The sequence below is a fragment of the Oncorhynchus nerka genome, linkage group LG28, assembly GCF_034236695.1.
Source record: "Oncorhynchus nerka isolate Pitt River linkage group LG28, Oner_Uvic_2.0, whole genome shotgun sequence".
NCBI lineage: Eukaryota > Metazoa > Chordata > Actinopteri > Salmoniformes > Salmonidae > Oncorhynchus > Oncorhynchus nerka.
In genome coordinates, this window is record NC_088423.1 from 12,571,399 (window position 1) to 12,593,449 (window position 22,051).

A 22,051-nucleotide genomic window follows, 5' to 3' on the forward strand; every position below is an offset into this window, starting at 1 on the left:
GAATTGCAGTGAATCAGATCCATTTATTTAACGCCTGTAGGGCGGGGTGCTGCTAATGTTATGTAATGGCCCACCATGAAAGGCCTTCCTTCTACTTAGTGCTGCAACAAACAGCAGGTTTTATTCTAGTCACACAGTGGTGCAACAGCATGGCTTTAGTTGAAATAGACACAGTATCACCACTGAATGTACCAATATGCTTTCAATCTGTCGTATACTGTAGCGCTCTGACCAACAGACAGGACATAGAGAAGGACAACTCCGTCAAACATTACTTCATTATATTTCACTGAGGTTTTGGCAAATCGTTCATGCAATCTACAACCAGTCCCATTCCTATTGAATGTGAATCAAGAGTAGAAATAAAACACACTTGTGAAATAACACTCAATGTTTATATTTAAGGTAGTAAGAAGGGCACCTAGTGCCAGAGAAGAGCGGAAGACACATCCCACTGGGCACAGATGTCAATTCAACATCTATTCCACGTTGGCTCAAAGTCATTTAATTGAAATGACGTGGAAACAATGTTGATTCAACCAGTGTGTGCCCAGGTGGATTACTCTAACATAAAATCATTGTAGTGCAAAATCCTGAGTCAAAGTAACCATTAACTAGCTCGAAAATTACCTCACATTTGTTAAACATAACTCTGCAAACTGAACATACTCTAGGCATACTGTGTAGAGGTTTTACCTCTGGGGGTTAATATAACAACTCACAGCGAACATTGCATACCTTCAGGACTGGGAGCTGGGCACCCCTGACAAATTGTAGTCATGTTTTCAGAGCAGAAATGCCTATGGTGCCAGCATGATCCTAAACATTCCTGTTCTGTGTTGGAGATCAGAGGTTAAGGAAAGAGAAGGCTGATTGGCTGCTGGTGGACGTGAGGTCGTACGTAGGCGTTGTATCGCTGTCATCGACACAGAGTAGCGGTGTGTTTGTATGGGTAACACTCAGACACTCCCTCCCGTCTCTCTTTCCCACCTGAAGCTGCAGATCTCCATTCCTCTCTGTAAGGGTTGATGGACACACAGATGTCCCTCTGGCCACCAGCTCCATGCCACTGAACAAAGAGAGTCTACCCCCACAGGGCTGCTCGATCTGGGGGTCCGTGACTCGGAATGGGTCCCTCTCTGTCTGGAGCTCTGAGTCTTTAACTGTAACATTTGAGTTGAGCTGGGTCTCACCAGTCCTAAACCCAATCTGACTGTCCATGAACTCTTCATCCTGATTAGCAGACCCTCTCTCATCATCAAGGTTGAGATTTAGTAACCTCTCAGATGTACCCCTTTGGGCCCAGCCCAGGTCAGACAGGGGAGGGGGTTGAGCTTGCCCCCCAGGTGACTGCTCAGTCTCAGGGTCTCTCCCTCTGTGATGGTTAAAGACCGTGATGTCACCTGGGCGTGTTGGCAGTAGCAGTGCGGGACTTGTGGGAGTGGGGCGCTGGTCCGAGGAGGATAGAGGAACACCATTGGCTGCTGCTGCATCACATCCGGCACCAATGATTGGCCCGCCCATCAAAGCCTTAAACTGACGAAGGATCTGGAAGGCAAAACCATCCTATTTTACAATGCAAAACTACATAGTGTATATACCAAGAGTCAACCATCGTAGATCATCATCTTCGATTATAACACCCAGGCTCATCACACTCTGTCTCTCTGGTGTTTACTTATTATTAAAGGTTCAATATGCAGAAATCACCCTGACATTCCCTGGTTGCTAAAATTCTAATAGTTCGCTTCATTTCAGTTTGTGACAAAACAAGCAATATAGTGTAGAGAATCATTGTTCCATGTAAGCTGAGTTTCAAGTTCCTTGGTGTCCACATCAGCAATGAACTATCATGGTCCAAACACACCAAGACAGTCGTGAAGAGGGCACGACAATGCCTTTTCCCCCTCAGAAGAATGAAAAGATTTGGCATGGGCCCTATACAATAGGTGGTGTCAGAGGAAAGGCCATAAAATTGTCAAAGACTCCAGTCACACAAGTTATAGACTTTTTTCTCTGCTACCGCAAGCAAGCCTTCAGAGCATCAAACTAACACACAGGTCCTTTCTCAGCTCCTGTCTGCCTGTGGTGGAAGCAGTCACACACCTCCCGTAAACTGCAGCCTGAGGAGAACAAGATATTCAGAAGTATTTTGATAAGATTTTAGAGGATGACTTCACTGGTTAGAATAGATGAATCTATGGTCCAAGTCATTTCTAGTCCACACTCAGTTTCCTCTTGATTATTCCCTAAGAGTCCCCATAGCAACATCGGGGGCCACTGGCACCATGCATAACAATTGAAGCCAAATTCCTTGGCAGGCAATTCCTGTCCTTCCGAGTTCTCCCACTTACATACAGTACATCACCAAAAGTATGTGGACACCCCTTCAAATGAGTGGATTCGGCTATTTCAGCCACACCCGTTGCTGACTGGTGTATAAAATCGGGCACACAGCCATGCAATTTCCATAGACAAACATTGTCAGTAGAATGGCCTTACTAAAGAGCTCAGTGACTTTCAATGTGGCACCATCATAGGATGACACCTTTTCAACAAGTCAGTTCGTCAAATTTCTGCCCTGCAGCTCCGGTCAACTGTAAGTGCTGTTATTGTGAAGTGGAAACGTGTAGGAGCAACAATGGCTCAGCCGCAAAGTGCTAGGCCACACAAGCTCAAAGAACGGAACCACCGAGTGCTGAAGCGTTAAAAGTCGCCTGTCCTCGGTTGCAACACTCACTACTGAGTTCAAAACTGCCTCTGGAAGCAACGTCAGCACAATAACTGTTCGTCAGGAGCTTCACACAAGCCTAAGATCACCATGCGCGGGCTAGAATGGATCAGTGGAAATGCATTCTCTGGAGTAATGAATCACACTTCACCATCTGGCAGTCCGACAGATGAATCTGGGTTTGGTGGAGGAGGAATAATGGTCTGGGGCTGTTTTTCATGGTTCGAGCTAGGCCCCTTGTTCCAGCAAAATGTTGCAATATTTTGTGGAAAGCCTTTTTATTTTTTACCTTTATTTAACTAGGCAAGTCAGTTGAGAACAAATTCTTATTTTCAATGACGGCCTCGGAACAGTGGGTTCAGGGGCAGAATGACAGATTTGTACCTTGTCAGCTCGGGGATTTGAACTTGCAACCTTCCGATTACTAGTCCAACGCTCTAACCACTAGGCTACCCTGCCGCCCTTCTCAGAAGAATGGAGGATGTTATAGCAGCAAAGGGGGGAGACCAACTCCATATTAGTGCCCATGATTTTGGAATGAGATGTACGACGAGCAGGTGTGAAACCGAAAGTAAAAAAGACGCAAAAACAAAACTTAAGAACGGAAAGCATAGAAATAGCACACACAACAGATTTACCGCTTCGTAGACTTGCTTTCAATGGGAATGAAAGATCTATAACTCATTTCTATTTGAATTTGGTTTGGTCGCCCAAAAAGTGACATATTGCAGCTTTAAAAGGTAATAACTAGATTATGTGTTACCTTGATGGCCTTGTTGGCTACAGGCCCTGGAGGTCCCTCACTCAGCTGGACCAGCCTCCTCTGGGTCATCCCGAAGATTTGCTCCAGAGACAGCAGATCAGAGGTCATGAGACAGGCCACAGCACACAGCGCCCTCTGGTGGGAAGGAGGGAAGCAGCACATTCACACATATTTGAGATTTGATGTTTATTTTTCAAGAGAAACCTGGTCAAAATAGCAGCACATTCAAGACACATATATATTGACTGTACCATCTGGGCAGTCTGTGACGGGTCCTGCAGTCTGCGAGAGAGCAGCTCCACCACCACCTCACAGTTCAGAGTGGAACACCTGGGGACAGATGGGAGGGAATTAAAACATCCAAAAAAACACTGGACAAAAATCAAGGTGAAGGCAGACTGGAACAAAGGTCGAAGCCAATGCTCTAATAACATGCAACCTATTGGTCTGTACTGACTCCTTGATGAAGTGCTGGTTCTCCTCTCTGGACAGGAAGACCTTGGAGCCCTCAGTCATCCTTCTGATCAGCGCCATCTCCTGCCCACAGTCCCCTAACTGCATAGCCTCCACCCTGACAGAGACAGGTGGATGGAGGGAGAGAGAGGGAGACTCAGCATGGTTGACTCATTTAGTATTTTGCTGGTAAAGACTTTTTATATCATGTAATATTTCCACCGTTCTGATAGGTCTCCGGAGCTCTCCCTACTGGCTCCCGATTGGCTACCGGTGCCACCCGAATTGCTGCTACTGCCCCCCGAGACCTGGCAATGGTCTGCGGTCTCCTGACAGGAGTTGTGGGAGGAGCTATGGCTGCTGTCAATCTCCTCCCAGCCCCCACCCACCTGCCCTGGACACCGCTGGGAAACTAAGAGTAGGGGAAGAGAGAGAGGGAACAGGCCAGGATTTTGAGAGAAGTACAGGAGAAGAAGGCTTTCAGTCCTGTCAAACATATGTAACAACTATGCAATAAAAGCCTAACGATCTAATCAATATAACAGCTGATTTAAAAACACCTTTGGGTCTGTGAGGAGGCACAGTGTAGGCACATGCTGGCACTGCCACCTCTACGGGGCCTGAAGGCGCCACCACCGCCCGGTAGTGGTTGTCATGGAGTCGGATACCCTGGTGTTCCATCGGGGGCAGGACGGCACTGGCCACAAACTCAGTAGCCTTGCGGATCTTGTCCATCAGGGTCTCACCACCTGCTGGAAAAAGGACGTGATATGGATTTGACTGGGTGTATTTTAAATCTACTCAAACAGGTCCACTGAGCCACATGAAACCAAAATGGTGGCCTTGTTGCTGCCACCTACTTGTTGTGTTCTTCCCCGGGCTGTAGCCAAACCCCTGCATTCTGGATCCGTGGGCAGACTCTGACCCCATGCCTGGAACGAAAGACCTCAACGATAAAAGACAACCATTGTACTTGTGTGCCTGCCTTTCCCCACTCTTCCCATCCACTCCCTCTTTTCCACCTGTCTCTTCCTCACTCCTCCCTGCTTCTTTCTTCTTCTCCACCCTCCCTCCTTTTCTCTTCCTCAATCTCTCTGTCAGAAGGATTGGTTTAACTTGATTGTAATTGAGGTCACATCCATTCATTCAGTAGCCAGATGTCTGTCATTAGTAGCAGTATTAGGTCAGAGATTGTTTGTTAACTAATAAGAGAGATACACATGCAATAACAACATAATGTACTCACCCATGTTGGCCATGGCTAGTTTGCATGGAGACGTGCTGCTCTGGACAGAGACTGTCTCTGTGAAGAGTAACCTGGCTAATTCCTGAAGACCGATAAAGACAGAGAGTTTGTGACTTTCAAAAAGACGCATTGGGGGATAGCAATTGTTTTCGACATTGTTTTGGCTCACCTGTGCCGTGGCCCTCACTTTCTGGTACATAGCGGTGCCATGGATGGGGTCAAGAGGACCACTGTAAACTGATATTCAGCATAACACACAGATTCAGTATAACACTCATAGCTCTCCGAAGCCCTACTGTCATAAAGAGAAGGATGAAATGGAGACACTGAGATGCATTAGTGGTCACATCATCATCATCATCTCACCTGAGGCCTGCTGGATGAAGGTGGAGTTCCGTCTGAGTTCCGTCAGAAAGTGAGGTGATCCGTGACCACAGAGATGGACGAAGATCTTCAGAACCTGGAAGGACAGAAACGATGGAAAGGGAAGAGGCAGAGGAGGAACAGATGAATAGCTGATATGATATATGGTGAAGATTAGCTGCATTCTACGACATGATTCCTCTTCAGCCTCAGTTAACAAATCAAGGTCAAATTCAGTGTTTGGGGGCTTCTTAATGCAGCTGAAAGCCTGGTAACCTGGCTAGCTGAGCTCACCTTTATTTTGACATGGCAGGATTCTACCTGCAGCCTCTCCAACAGGTACTCCAACAGGCACTGACCACACCCAGTGGACTCCTGGGAGATTTCTGCAGCGCCAGGAGGGTAAAGGATACAAACTGTACTGTCTTTGGGTTGACATTGAAAATAATAGGATCTCACTAAATGATCTTTAATATCCGAACACAGTACTGTATCAGCATACAGTGGGAGGTGATGGGGATAAAAGGATACTTCCGATGTCTTCAAAGAGGTAGCCAGGACAGGGCTTTTCGTCATCTGCTGTTGCTTTCATCAGAGTGGGAACCTGAGAGGGTAAGAGATCATGCATAGATTGACCAACAGATGAACACCAGAATAGACCATTTAGCTAGGATTTGTGTCATTTTATGTTTGGGTTTTATAGCGAAAAGCACAGGGTGGTGGGTCCAGCGTAATACCCTGTGGGAAGAAATCATACCAATTGACAATAGCGTTAAGGTCTTATATAAGTCTGATCATGACAAACGATTTCTGTCCTGGGAGTGTGATATCATATGATGTGCTAGCATGCGAACGTTAGCTAACTAGGTTGCTGTGGTACAGTAAACAGTGGGCGTAATGGGATTTACAAAACAATGTACTGTTCCCCCATAAAATGACATATACGCATTATATCAAAATGTTATTTGCAAGTATTTATATAGGAAAATAACACCTACTTTCTGAAGGAAAGATAGTCGTTCCATGAATGTTGCCATGATTTTGCAATAACTGGAGGCTACACATCTCTTCCTCGGGACAGACAACGAAGGCGGGGTCTACAATGACAGGTAGCCAATCAAACAACTATGGGTAGTACTCATACGATACCATTGGTCCAATGCTTTTGCGTAAGGGTAACCATTGGCAAATCAAAAAGTCCATAATCCATATTGCCCTAACAAATCACGTTCGTAGATTGCATGCATGTAATTTCCTGATTCAGGGTCAACAACATGGCGCTGTCCATGGACTATGTCATCAAATGGTTTGAGTGATATTTTCCCACGAGTGCCATCTATTTCTATGATACTTACTTAATATTGTACAAGAGCTTATGCAGAGGCATTAGATCGTTATTCAATTGATTGTATTTGTAGTTTTTTTTCCATCGTCAAAGACTATGGATCAAGTGTCTACCTATTGATCAAACGTGTGGACTCGCAGTCGAGAGAGGATGAGATGGTTTCCTTGGCTGTTTGCCCAGTGTACTGGTGGGGTGCGTATGTAGCTACCTAACAAATATGGGCACTGTAGCCATTCATAATCCAAAAGCATCTATACCTCAGTGGTCATCATACGCTACATGACCAAAAGTATGTAGACACCTGCTCGTAGAACATCTCATTCCAAAATCATGGACATTAATATGGAGTTGGTCCCCTCCCTTTGCTGCTACAACAACCTCCACTCTTCTGGGAAGGCTTTCCACTAGATGTTGAAACATTGCTGCAGGGACTTACTTCCAGTCAGCCATGAGCATTAGTGAGGTTGGGCGATTAGGCCTGGCTCACAGTCAGCATTTCAATTCATCCCAAAGGTGTTCGATAGGGTTTGAGGTCAGGGCTCTGTGCAGTTCAGTCAAGTTCTTCCACACCGATCTCAACAAACCATTTCTGTATGGACCTCGCTTTGTGCACGGGGGTATTGTCATGCTGAAACAGGAAAGGGCCTTCTTCCAACTTTGTGGCAACAGTAAGGGGAACAGCTTTATCTAGAATGTCATTTGTATACTGTAGTGTTAAGATTTCCCTTCACTGGAACTAAGGAGCCTAGCCCAAACCATGATAAACAGCCCCAGACCGCTATTCCTCCGCAATATGCCTTCAGGCAAGTAGCGTTCTCCTTGCATCCGCCAAACCCAGATTCATCAGTCGGACTGCCAGATGGTGACGCGTGATTCATCACTCCAGAGAGCGCGTTTCCAATTGTGGTGAGCTTTACACCACTCCAGCCGACGCTTGGCATTGCGCTTGGTGATCTAAGGCTTGTGTGTGGCTGCTCGGCCATGGAAACCCATTTCATGAAGCTCCTGACAAACAGTTATTGTGTTGACGTTGCTTCCAGAGGCAGTTTTGAACTCGGTAGTGAGTGTTGCAACCGGGACAGCGGTCCCGTTCTTTGAGCTTGTGTGGCCTACCGCTTCGCGGTTGAGCCGTTCTTGCTCCTAGACGTTGCCACTTCACAATAATAGCACTTATAGTTGACCGGGGCAGTTCTAGCAGGGCAGAAATTTGACTAACTGGCTTGTTGGAAAGGTGGCATCCTACGACGGTGCCACGTTGAAAGTCACTGAGCTCTTCAGTACGGGCCATTCTACTGCCAATTTTTGTCCATGGAGATTGCATGGCTGTGTGCTCGATTACACCTGTCAGCAACGGGTGTGGCTGAAATAGCCGAATCCACTCATTTGAAGGGGTGTCCACATACTTTTGGTGATGTACTGTATGTAAGTGGGAGAACTCGGAAGGACAGGAATTGCCTGCCAAGGAATTTGGCTTCAATTGTTATGCATGGTGCCAGTGGCCCCCGATGTTGCTATGGGGACTCTTAGGGAATAATCAAGAGGAAACTGAGTGTGGACTAGAAATGACTTGGACCATAGATTCATCTATTCTAACCAGTGAAGTCATCCTCTAAAATCTTATCAAAATACTTCTGAATATCTTGTTCTCCTCAGGCTGCAGTTTACAGGAAGTGTGTGACTGCTTCCACCACAGGCAGACAGGAGCTGAGAAAGGACCTGTGTGTTAGTTTGATGCTCTGAAGGCTTGCTTTGTTACAGCTGTGAGTGGCATATTACAGGGGTTTCATTGTACATTTGATCAAATTGTCTTGCAGGCCAAGAAGTATCTTCAACATAACCAGGCAATGGAGCCAAAGTCCCCTCCATGTTCCATGAACATCATATAGTACTGTATCAGTAATGTGCTGGCAGGTCTCACCTGTTTAAAATGGGTTCCAGGGGTAATGCCAGGACAGTGTTTGGACAACACTCTTTTCAATAATGCTTTAACGTCATACTGTGTACTAACATGGAGCCCACTACCAAAGACTTGTAGGACTGTGTCTTTATAATATAATGTCCTTTATGGCTCAGTTGGTAGAGCATGGCGCTTGCAACGGCAGGATTGTGGGTTCGTGTCCTGGGGTCACTGATACGGAAAATGTATGCACAGCACGGATGACTTAGTCGATTTGGATAAAAGCATCTACTAAATGGAATATTGTTATGTAAATACATGTGTATGGGGTCGCTTTTGTTCATGTACACAACACACATTTTGAAGGAACCTTACATCTCAATACAGTTACTCACTTTGGCCCATTCATTTCACTGCAAGTTACAATACAAGGCACAAAGCAGTGGCACCCACACAGGATATAACACACACACAGGATATGACTAAACAAAATAACCACATTACTTTAAGTCATGGAAAACATCATGTATGAAAGGTGGAGAGAGTAGAACCAGAACATGGAATGTAGAACCAGAGTAATGGATTCAGAACTCCTTTGTGGGTAAAACGTTTGGGAATTGTACATTACACTGAGTGTACAAAACATTATGTACACCTGCTTTTTCCATGACAAACTGACCAGGTGAATCCAGGTGAAAGCTATGATCACTTATTGATGTCACTTGTTAAATCCACTTCAATCAGTGTAGATGAGACGGGTTAAAGAAGGATTTTTAAGCCTTGAGACATGGATTGTGTCTGTGTGCCATTCAGAGGGTGAATGGGCAAGACAAAAGATGAATCTGCCTTTGAATGGGGTATGGTAGTAGGTCAAGAACTCCTATACTGCTGGGTTTTTTCACACTCAACAGTTTCCTGTGTGTATCAAGAATGGCCCACCACCCAACTTGACAACTGTGGGAAGCATCCCTCTGGGGCGCTTTTGACACCTTGTAGAGTCGAAGCTGTTCTGAGGAAGAAAGGGGGGTTGTTGCAACTCAATATTAGGAAGGTGTTCTTAATGTTTTGACCAGTCAGTGTAGAAATAAGGCTACACTATACAACACTACAGTAGCAGTTTGTACTCATCAAAATGGAAGTCTGGTTTAAAATCGAGAGGAAAATGTAAAAAGAAGCTAACCGATTTATCCTTAATTAAATGTACTATGAATGTTTCCAAAAATATTATGTAAAAAAAAAAGCAGCATGAGAACATTTAGCTACGTTCAGAAAATAACATATACACTATTTACAGCTCACAATAACTAACATACATTTCAAAGGGCTTAACAAAAGTACAACAGTAACAAAAACAACCACAAGTAATCTCTACAGAGCCAAAATGAAAACTCCACATCACCTAGAAGTATTAAGGGATTTAAAGTGACTCAAACGCAGCCATTGGATAGCCAGATAGGTGGTGCATTGCTCTCTCAAACACACAGGACAGAAGGAAACTTGGCATGTGGTATTGCATAGCTTAACATACATTACAGTAGAGCATTGAGCTTCTTAATAAAAAAACTAAAATAAGTTCATATTTACATACAAATAGATTTTAAATAGATTTATGGCAGCATAATACAGCATATTATTATAGAATGGTCTACAATATATTTGATCATTGCTACAATATCTTTATCATCACTATAACTGCAATGTCTTCTGGAATCATAGAAGGAGCATGCTAAAAAACAAACCATTCCTATTTGGTAGAAGAACACAGACTAGGGTCAAATGAAGACACACAGGCAGCCCAATGCTGATCTATCTTCAGCCAATAAATGGTATTATGACCAATCAGATCTTTTGCCAATAATTGGTAAAAAGCTCAGAATTGGGTCGCCTGTGTAAATGCAGTCAGAATGTTCCCTATAACAATCAATGCACCTCACACACTCACAATCCTCCTGTACTGGTCAGGTATTATGAAGACAGGTGGTAAGGCAGAGTGTGATCCATGGTACATGACATCCCATACATGTGTGTGGGAGAGAAAGAATGTGTGTTGTGAATAGTATGAACACCTGTATAACTACCAACTGTACATGTGTGTGTGTGTGTGTGTGTGTGTGAGAGAGACAGAATAGGGTGTGCACATTCTAACCAACTATATGTGAGTGTTTGTGTAAATACAGGGATTTGCACAGTCCAACCCAACTGTCCGTGAGTGTATGTTATACCGTATTCATGTGCGTGTATACCGGGTAGCCTAGTGGTTAGAGTGTTGGACTAGTAACCGGAAGGTTGCAAGTTCAAACCCCCAAGCTGACAAGGTACAAATCTGTCGTTCTGCCCCTGAACAGGCAGTTAACCCACTGTTCCTAGGCCGTCATTGAAAATAAGAATTTGTTCTTAACTGACTTTCCTAGTTAAATAAAGGTAAAATAAACACTCCCAGTTACTCGTCTCTCTCAAGCTCAGAGGTCCGTTTTATCTGGCGTGTGTGTACCAGTGCTCCCCCGAGTGGCGGTGCCTCCAGGGCTGCATGGAGATCCCACCCCCCCATGTCAAAGAAGGGCTCCAGCTCCGGCACACCCCTCCTGGAACCCCCAGCCTCCCCTACCCCCAGGGCTCTCCTCCTCCTCCTTAGGTCCATGTCTCCTTGGTCTCTGGCCTTCTCCTGGACCCCCTGATCCTGGCCTTTGTGGGTCTTCTCTTCAACAACATCGCTGGAGTCTGACTGGACGGTCGCCCTCTCCTTCAGGTCCCGTCCACTCTTCTTCACAGCCCCTAGTTCTTCTCCTAATCCTGGTTTGACAGGTCCTGGCCCAGCTGCAGCCAGAGCCTGCTCCTCCCGGGCCTTGATGGCGCTCTCCAGCTGTGCCAATTTCTCCTTCTGCTCCTGGTCCTTTTCTCCTTCTCCGCTCTCTCAATCACCTCTCTCTCCGTCTTCTCCCACTGGATCCTCCCTCGCTCCGCTCTCTCCCTCTCTGCTCGCTCCTTTTCCAGCCTCTCATTCTCTACTCTGGAGTTTTCAATCTCCTGCTCTCTCGACAGTTTCTCCCTCCTCTCCCTATCCAACCGTTCCTCCTCCACCCTCCCCTGCACCGCTCTATCAATCCTCACTTCCTCCAGTCTCTCTTTCTCTATCCTCTCCTTCACCTTGTCCACTACCTCCACCCCTCCTTTAACTACCCCGTCCTCAGCTTTGGCAGGTGGCAGCTGGGCTGGTTCTACCTTCATCCCCTCTGTCACCTCCTGACCCAGCGGTACTCCCCTAGCCCCAAGGTCCCTCTCCTTAGGGGCCTCCACCTCTGCCCCTGCCACGATTGCTGCCTCAGCCAAAACAGGCCGTTTAGGGACCTCCAGAAGTACTTCTTGTTTGGCAATAACAGAGGCAACCACTTTGAAGACCTGCTCTTCTGCACTCTTCTCCACAGGGAGGACCTCATTGTGGGGCTGGATGTGAGGCTCGGCCCCTCCGGCCTGTGGAGCTCCAGTGGGCTCCCCAGGCTCCATGGTGTCTGAGGCCAGGGCAGGACCACCTTGAGCTGGGCCTTTGGGTTTGGATGCGCCCCCCTCCTCCTGGACCCCCTTCTCTGCATCGGCCTCTGAAGCTCCATCTGTCGTAATACAAAGATCGTTATTTACTTTCCCTTTTAATAACCAAACAGTTGAATTACTCAACGCTTAGATACACATCACAATATAAAGACAGAACACGTATGAGTGTGCACACGCTGTGCGTCTGTACCGGTCTTTCTGGGGTGCATCTCCTGGTGCTGTTCCTGTATGACAGCCAGTAGTTTCTCCTGCTGGTCCAACAGCCTCTTCTGCTGCTCCTGCTGCTCCTTTATAACCTGCAGCAGAGCAGCATGGTCCAACTGACCCTCTACATGGAGGAGACAGGGTTAGAACACACCAAACACACACAGGGGGAGTCAATTACAAGTGGGTTTTCGGTTGAATATACCAATCATAAATTATATATTTAGAGGTATTGGAGGGAGAGGGTATTCGATTTATCCAGACAAACAGTATAGGGATGTGTTTAAGGGTGGGGGGGCCTAGCGAAGGGATAACTCAGTCAAATTAATGTTGGGTATGGTTGCTACAAACAACAATAGTTTGGACAAGGTGGGGGGGGGGGGGGGGGGTTTAGAACTTGAGGGTTATGGCCATTTGGGTTAGGGGGACACAGAATTAGAAAGGTGAGTGACGATGTGAATACAGAGAGTGAGAGAAACACTTTGAACATGCTAAACAAACATGAGTTATCTATCCAAAACAGAGATGTATGGATAAACCACTACTCCAATCCTTTTGTCTCTATAACAAAGAACTAATAGCAAAAACATATACATGATCAAATACAAATCTTAGAATCAACTATTAAAGACTACCAGATTCTCCAATTACATATATTGAACTACAGGACAAAATACAAACCCTCCAACCCAAAAAGGTCTGTGGTGTTGATGATATCCTCAATGAAATGATCAAATATACAAACTACAAATTTCAATTGGCTATACTTAAACTTTGTAACATCATCCTCAGCTCTTGCAACATCTGCAATATTTGGAACTAAGGACATATCACCCCAATCCATGAAAGTGGAGACAAACTTGACCCCAATAACTACCGTGGGATATGCGTCAACAGCAAACTTGGGAAAATCTACTGCATCATCAACAGAAGACATTTCCTCAGTGAAAACAAAGTACTGAAAAATTGTCAAATTATCTTTTAACCAAATAACAGACCACGTATTCACCCTGTACACCCTAATTGACAAACAAACCAAAACGAAGGCAAAGTCTTCCCATGCTTTCTTGATTTCAAAAAAGCTTAACACAATTTGGCATGAGGGTCTGCTATACAAATAGATGGAAAGCGGTGTTGAGGGAGAAAAATACAACAGTGCGCGCTTAAAATGGGCAAAAAAACACATTTCTTTCCACAGGGCCGTGGGGTGAGACAGGGATGTACAGTACCAGTCAAAAGTTTAGACACACCTACTCAATCAAGGGTTTTTCTTTATTTTGACTATTTTCTACATTATATAATAATAGTGAAGACATCAAAACTATGAAATAACACATGGAATCATATAGTAACCAAAAACATGTTAAACAAATCCAAATATATTTTAGATTTGAGATTCTTCAAAATGTCCATAATAACAGCTTTGCACACACTTGGCATTCTCTCAACCAGGTTCATGAGGAATGCTTTTCTAATAGTCTTGAAGGAGTTCCCACATATGCTGAGTACTTGTTGGCTGTTTTTCCTTCACTCTGCGGTCCAACTCATCCCAAACCATATAAATTTGGGTTGAAATCGGGTGATTGTGGAGGCCAGGTCATCTCCTTCTTGACAAATAGCCTTTACATAGCCTGGAGGTGCATTTTGGGTCATTGTCTTGTTGAAAAACAAATGATTGTCCCACTAAGCGCAAACCAGATGGGATGACATATCGCTGCAGAATGCTGTGGTAGCCATGCTGGTTAAATGTGCCTTGAATTCTAAATAAATCAGACAGTGTCACGAGCAAAGCACCCCCCAAACCATCACAACTCCTCCTCCATGCTTCACGGTGGGAACCACACATGCAGAGATCATCCAATCACCTACTCTACGTCTCAAAGACACGGATGTTGGATCAGATCAAAGGACAGATTTCCACCGGTCTCATGTCCATTGCTCGTGTTTCTTGGCCCAAGCAAGTCTCTTCTTATTATTGGTGCCCTTTAGTAGTAGTTTCTTTGCAGCAATTCAACCATGAAGGCCTGATTCACGCAGTCTCCTCTGAACAGATGATGTTGAGATGTTTATTTGGGCTGTAATCTGAGGTGCAGTTAACTCTAATGAATTTATCCTCTCCAACAGAGGTAACTCTTTGTCTTCCTTTCCTGTGGCGGATTATTAAACATAAGAATGAGTGTGAGGTGTTGTCAGAACCCAGCTTGTGAGAAGTGACAGAGAGCTCTTATAGGACCAGGGCCCTAATAATAATCAATAACTTTGCTCTTTATTTAGCAATCTTACATATAAAACCTTAAATTGTTCATCAAAAATTGTGAATAACTCACCACAGGTTAATGACAAGGATGTGCTCCGAAAGGATGCACATAACTCTGCAATGTTGAATTGTATTGGAGAGAGTCTCAGTCTTATCATTTTCCACACACAGTCTGTGCCTGTATTTAGTTTTCATGCTAGTGATTAGAGGTCGACCGATTAATCGGAATTAGGGCTGATTTCAAGTTTTCATAACAATCGGTAATCTGCACACCGATTATGGCCGATTACATTGCACTCCACGAGGAGACTGCGTGGCAGGCTGACTACCTATTATGCGAGTGCAGCAAGGAGCCAAGGTAAGGTGCTAGCTAGCATTAAACATATCTTATAAAAAAAACAATTAATCTTAACATAATCACTAATTAACTACACATGGTTGATAATATTACTAGTTTATCTAGCTTGTCCTGCGTTTCATATAATCGATGCAGTGCCTGTTAATTTATCATTAAATCACAGGCTACTTCGCCAAACTGGTGATTTAACAAGCGCATTCACGAAAATAGCACTGTCGTTGCACCAATGTACCTAACCATAAACATCAATGCCTTTCTTAAAATCAATACACAAGTATATATTTTTAAACCTGCATATTTAGTTAATATTGCTTGCTAACATGAATTTCTTTTAACTAGGGAAATTGGGTCACTTCTCTTGCGTTCTGTGCAAGCAGAGTCAGGGTATATGCAGCAGTTTGGGCCGCCTGACTCGTTGCGAACTGTGTGAAGACCATTTCTTACTAACAAAGACCGTAATTAATTTGCCAGAATTGTACATAATTATGACAAAACATTGAAGGTTGTGCAATGAAACAGCAATATTTAGACTTATGGATGCCACCCGTTAGATAAAATACAGAACAGTTCCGTATTTCACTGAAAGAATAAAAGTTTTGTTTTCGAAATGACAGTTTCTGGATTTGACCATATTAATGACCAAGGCTCGTATTTCTGTGTGTTATTATAAGTAAGTCTATGATTTGACAGAGCAGTCTGACTGAGGGATGGTAGGCAGCAGCAGGCTCGTAAGCATTCATTCAAACAGCACTTTCCTGCATTTGCCAGCAGCTCTTCGCTGTGCTTCAAGCATTGCGCTGTTTATGACTTCAAGCCTATGAACTCCCGAGATGAGGCTGGCAATATTAAAGTACCTATTAGAACATCCAATAGTCAAAGGTATATGAAATACAAATGGTATAGAGAGAACTAGTTCTATAATAACTACAACCTAAAACTTCTTACCTGGGCATATTAAAGACTCATGTTAAAAGGAACCACCAGCTTTCATATGTTCTGAGCAAGGAACTTAAACGTTAGCTTTTTTACATGGCACATATTGCACTTTTACTTTATTCTCCAACACTTGGTTTTTGCATTATTTAAACCAAATTGAACATGTTTCATTATTTATTTGAGACTAAATTGATTTTATTGATGCATTACATTAAGTTAAAATAAGTGTTAATTCAGTATTGTTGTAATTGTCATTATTACAAATATATACACACAAATATATATTTAAAAAAATAAAAAAATAAAACCTTTTTTTTAAATTAAAAATTGGCCGATTAATCAGTATAGGTTTTTTTGTCCTCCAATAATCGGTATCGGTGTTGAAAAATCATAGTCGGTTGACCTCTACTAGTGATGGCAGAGAATCCACTCTCACTTACAGTTGAAGTCGGAAGTTTACATACACCTTAGCCAAATACATTTACACTCAGTTTTCACAATTCCTGACATTTTATCGTTGTAAAAATTAATATCACCACTTTATTTTAAGAATGTGAAATGTCAGAATAATAGTAGAGAGAATGATTAATTTCAGCTTTTATTTCTTTCATCACATTCCCAGTGGGTCATAAATTTACATACACTCAATTAGTATGGTAGCATTTCCTTTAAATTGTTTAACTTGGGTCAAACGTTTCGGGTAGCCTTCCACAAGCATCCCACAATATGTTGGGTGAATATTGGCCCATTCCTCCTGACAGCTGGTGTAACTGAGTTAGGTTTGTAGGCCTCTTTGCCCGCACAGGCTTTTTCAGTTCTGCCCACAAATTTTCTATGGGATTGAGGTCAGGGCTTTGTGATGGCCACTCCAATACCTTGACTTTGTTGTCCTTAAGCCATTTTGCCACAACTGTGGAAGTATGCTTGGGGTCATTGTTAATTTGGAAGACCCATTTGGGACCAAGCTTTAACTTCCTGAAATGTTGCTTCAAAATATTCACATAATTTTCAATTCTCATGATGCCATCTATTTTGTTTAGTGCACCAGCAAAGCACCCCCACAACATGACGCTGCCACCCCCGTGCTTCACGGTTGGGATGGTGTTCTTCGGCTTGCAAACCTCCTCCTTTTTCCTCCAAACATAAATACGTCATTATGGCCAAACAGTTATATTTTTGTTTCATCAGACCAGAGGACATTTCTACAAAAAGTATCATCTTTGTCCCCATGTGCAGTTGCAAACCGTAGTCTGGCTTTTTTATGGTGGGTTTGGAGCAGTGGCTTCTTCCTTGCTGAGCGGCCTTTCAGGTTATGTCGATATAGGACTCGTTTTACTGTGGATATAGATACTTTTATACCCGTTTCCGCCAGCATCTTCACAAGGTCCTTTGCTGTCGTTCTGGGATTGATTTGCACTTCCGCACCAAAGTACGTTCATCTCTAGGAGACAGAATGAGTCTCCTTCCTGAGCGGTATAACGACTGCGTGGTCTCTTGGTGTTTATACTTGCATACTATTGTTTGTACAGATGAACCTGGTACCTACAGGCGTTTTGAAATTGCTTCTAAGGATGAACTAGAATAGTGGTCTACAATTGTTTTTCTGAGGTCTTGGCCGATTTCTTTTGATTTTCCCATGATGTCAAGCAAAGAGGCACAAAGTTTGAAGGTAGGCCTTGAAATACATCCACAGGTACACCTCCAATTGACTCAAATGATGTCAATTAGCTTATTAGCCATGACATCATTTTCTGGAATTTTCCAAGCTGTTTAAAGGCACAGTCAATTTAGTGTATGTAAACTTCTGACCCACTGGAATTGTGATACAGTGAATTAATAAGTGAAATAATCTGTCTGTAAACAATTGTTGGGAAAAGTACTTGTGCCATGCACAAAGTAGATATCCTAACCGACTTGCCAAAACTATAGTTTGTTAACAAGACATTTGTGGAGTGGTTGAAAACCGAGTTTTAATGACGCCAACTTAAGTGTATGTAAACTTCCGACTTCAACTGTAGGTACATGGTTGCAAAGGGCATCAGTGCCTTAACAGCGCGATTTGCCAAGGCAGGATACTCTGAGCGCAGCTCGATCCACAAATCTGGCAGTGGCTTCTGATTAAAATCAGTTCTCACAGAACCGCTTGTTGCAATTTTGATGAGGCTCTCTTCTTCAGATATAAAGTGGACTGGAGGCAGGGCATGAAAGGGCTAACAAATCTAGCTGTTGGTGTCATCTATTTCGAGAAAAGTACCTGCGTAATTATGCAACAAACTCACTCAGGTGGTTCGCTATATCAAATGTGACATTGTCCGTAAGCTTGAGTTCATTTGCACACAAAATATGATACAATGATGGAAAGATCTGTGTCATAGCCTCAATGTTGTCCCGCACACTGATTATAGTTGCGGAGAGTCCCTTTAAATCCTTGATTCAGATCATTCAGGTGAGAAAAAAAACACCCAGTCGTGTGAAAAACGTCATCATCATGCAAGCAGTCAGTCAAGTAAAAATTATTGTCAGTAAATAAAACTTTACACTTGTCTCTCAATTTAAAAAGAAAACGTGTCAATACTTTGCCCCTTGATAACCAGTACACTTCTATTTATTGTAAAAGCGTTACATGGTCGTTGCCCATATCATTGCATAGTGCAGAAAATACATGAGTTCAGGGGTCTTGCGTTAACAAAGTTAACCATTTTCACTGTAGTGTCCAAAACGTCTTTCAAACGGTCAGGCATTCCTATGGCAGCAAGAGCCTCTCAGTGGATGCTGCAGTGTACCCAAGTGGCATAGGGAGCAACTGCATGCACGTGCGTTACCACTCCACTATGTCTCCCTGTCATGGTGTTTGCGCCATCATAGAATTCACTGGCTTGTATGCGAAGCAGTAATAGTTTCAAAACATCTCCTGCCATGTCACTGATGCGTCATGAAACAGTGTTGTTTGATGAAGGCATTGTCTGTAAAGGTTTTTTTGGCCTTTTCCCCCAGCATTGTCCCAGCCATATCCGCGGCAGCAGGAAGAATTAAGTCCTCCACAATAGTATGGGGCTTGCCTCTCTCAGCCACTCGGTAGCTCACCATATTAGACACTTCTAGCCCCTTCTTATTAATGGTATCGGTTGCTTTTACACGTCTTACTTCTCGAAAGTAGTCTTAATTCTCGCTCAAATAACTCCTGTGGCTTATTTTTCAAATTGGCATGTTTTGTTTCTAAATGTCTGCGCAACAGTGAAAGTTTCATCGAGTTGTGAGATAGTACTTTGCACATATAACACACTGTGGCTGAGGAAAGGCACTACTCCCAATATAAGTGAACCCCAAATCAATGTAGATTTCATCATATTTGCGCCTCTTCGATGGTCCAACGTCCCTGTCTGTTTGGTGCTTTCCCTGGTAAGGGGCAGTTGTTCTTCGGCTGCATCAGATTCACAACTGTCAGTGTCCATGCTAGCTGGGCTAACAACAGATGTAGAATTACTGATGCTAGCATTGGATCTGCTCGTGGAAGCAGAACAACTTGTGTCGTCGACAGGTGAAGTACTGCTGGTAGTAGCAGTATGATGCCCTAGTAGTAGTAGCAGTACTACCAGTAAAACTGGTATGTGTCTCTATGGACACATCCATCAATTGTCGAGCAAACGGAATGAGCAGCAACTACAGTGGAATTCCCAAGAGAGAGTAGTGATTAATGTGATTGGATGTTAATAATTTGACTAGGCTACCTGTATTTGACATTGTGTTGTTATTTCGCTGAACACTAAATGGTTTAACTTTATTTTTGGCAGTGAAACGAAGCTACTCATGCGAGAAAAAAAAAAAAACTCACCCAAATGTATAGCCCCATTTTGAAATATAAGTGTTATTTAAAAAATACATGTGAATCACATTTTTATTTGGCGCATTGCACGTAGTACCCCAGTTTGGGAATACCTGCCCTAGAGCACACAACAAACTATACATACCTCAGCCTAAACATCAGCGCCACAGGTAACTTCCACAGAGCTGTGAACGATCTGAGAGACAAGGCAAGAAGGGCCTTCTACGCCATCAAAAGGAACATAATAACATTCGACAAACCAATTAGGACCTGGCTAAAAATACTTGAATCAGTTATAGAACCCATTTCCCTTTATGGTTGTGAGGTCTGGGATCCGCTCACCAACCAAGAATTCACAAAATGGAACAAACACCAAATTTAGACTCTGAATGCAAAAATATCCTCTGTGTACAATGTAAAACACCAAATACATGCAGAGCAGATTTAGGCTGATACCAGCTAACTTACAAAATTCAGAAAAGAGCCGTTAAGTTCTACAACCACCTAAAAGGAAGTGATTCCCAAACCTTCCATAACAAGTAGAGAACGACAGAGCGACAGAAGGCGAGGGATGAGTTCATACCTGCAACCAGCTTTTTTATCACTGTGACAGGAGCCAGTATACAGGAAAAGAAAGGAGAGAGACAAGAGTTAGAGGAGAGAAACCAAAAACCTGATGTGGAGTATCCTGAGTGAATCAACCCAAGTCTGTCTGTCTGCCTGCCCTGGTCTGTCTGGTCTGTCTGTCTACCCTGGTCTGGTCTGTCTGTCTGTCTACCCTGGTCTGTCGGTCCGCCCTGGTCCGTCTGTCTGTCTTTCCACCCTGGTCTGCCCTGGTCCGTCTGTCAGTCTGTCCGCCCTGGTCAGTCTGTCTGTCTTTCCACCCTGGTCTGGTCTGTCCACCCTGGTCTGTCTGTCCGCCCTGGTCTGGTCTGTCTGTCTGTCTACCCTGGTCTGTCGGTCCGCCCTGGTCCGTCTGTCTGTCTTTCCACCCTGGTCTGGTCTGGTCTGTCTGTCTGTCTACCCTGGTCTGTCGGTCCGCCCTGGTCCGTCTGTCTACCCTGGTCAGTCGGTCCGCCCTGGTCCGTCTGTCTGCCCTGGTCAGTCGGTCCGCCCTGGTCCGTCTGTCAGCCCTGGTCAGTCGGTCCGCCCTGGTCCGTCTGTCAGTCTTTCCACCCTGGTCTGTCCCGCCCTGGTCCGTCTGTCAGTCTGTCCGCCCTGGTCCGTCTGTCAGTCGGTCCGCCTGTCTGTCTGTCTTTCCACCCTGGTCTGTCAGTCGGTCCGCCCTGGTCCGTCTGTCAGTCGGTCCGCCTGGTCCGTCTGTCAGTCCCCTGGTCCGTCTGTCAGTCGGTCTGTCTGTCTGCCCTGGTCCGTCTGTCACCCGCCTGGTCTGTCAGTCGGTCCGCCCTGGTCCGTCTGTCAGTCGGTCCGCCCTGGTCTGGTCTGGTCTGTCTGTCTGTCACCCTGGTCTGTCGTCGGTCCGCCCTGGTCCGTCTGTCTGGTCAGTCGGTCCGCCCTGGTCCGTCTGTCAGTCTGCTCTGGGCCGTCTGTCAGTCGGTCCGCCCTGGTCCGTCTGTCACCGGTCCGCCTGGTCTGTCAGTCCGGTCCGCCTGGTCCGTGGTCAGTCGGGTCCGCCCTGGTCCGTCTGTCAGTCGGTCCGCCCTGGTCCGTCTGTCAGTCGGTCCGCCCTGGTCCGTCTGTCAGTCGGTCCGCCTGGGTCCGTCTGTCAGTCGGTCCGCCTGGTCCGTCTGTCAGTCGGTCCGCCTGGTCAGTCGGTCCGCCCTGGTCCGTCTGTCAGTCGGGTCCGCCCTGGTCCGTCTGTCAGTCGGTCCGCCCTGAGTCCGTCTGTCAGTCGGTCCGCCTGGTCCGTCTGTCAGTCTGTCCGCCCTGGTCCGTCTGTCTACCCTGGTCTGGTCTGTCTGTCTGTCCACCTGGTCTGTCTGTCTACGGTCTGGTCTGTCTGTCTGTCTACCCTGGTCTGTCTGTCTTTCCACCTGGTCTGGTCTGTCTGTCTTTCCACCCTGGTCTGGTCCGTCTGTCCCTGGTCCGTCTGTCAGTCGGTCCGCCCTGGTCCGTCTGTCAGTCGGTCCGCCCCTGGTCCGTCTGTCAGTCGGTCCGCCTGGTCGGTC

At 45.0% G+C, this 22,051-nt stretch overlaps 2 protein-coding genes across 3 annotated transcripts in view; both read right to left on the minus strand.

Moving 5' to 3' along the window:
* tepsin (TEPSIN adaptor related protein complex 4 accessory protein) lies at positions 1–9,011 on the minus strand. Of its 2 annotated transcripts, none has more exons than XM_029643961.2 (13): positions 6,555–9,011; positions 6,088–6,160; positions 5,851–5,942; positions 5,560–5,653; positions 5,363–5,430; positions 5,194–5,275; positions 4,808–4,879; positions 4,508–4,696; positions 4,170–4,359; positions 3,952–4,065; positions 3,746–3,824; positions 3,495–3,629; positions 1–1,548 (listed from the first exon to the last, which is right to left on the minus strand). In XM_029643961.2, exons 1-13 carry the CDS (start codon positions 6,591–6,593, stop codon positions 847–849), a joined length of 1,929 nt encoding a protein of 642 aa, XP_029499821.1. In that variant the 5' UTR covers positions 6,594–9,011; the 3' UTR covers positions 1–846. The 2 variants fall into 2 exon arrangements, with proteins under 2 accessions (XP_029499821.1, XP_029499820.1); XM_029643960.2 differs by having other exon boundaries at positions 4,508–4,699.
* Positions 9,012–9,189: 178 nt separating this feature from the next.
* The window catches only part of LOC115115476 (putative sodium-coupled neutral amino acid transporter 10), a 51,831-nt gene continuing 38,969 nt past the window's right edge, over positions 9,190–22,051 (minus strand). The window contains 4 exon segments of the mRNA XM_029643965.2: positions 9,190–11,690; positions 11,693–12,403; positions 12,535–12,672; positions 20,506–20,526. Coding sequence (XP_029499825.2) covers positions 11,239–11,690; positions 11,693–12,403; positions 12,535–12,672; positions 20,506–20,526 — 1,322 coding nt within the window. The 3' untranslated portion in view covers positions 9,190–11,238.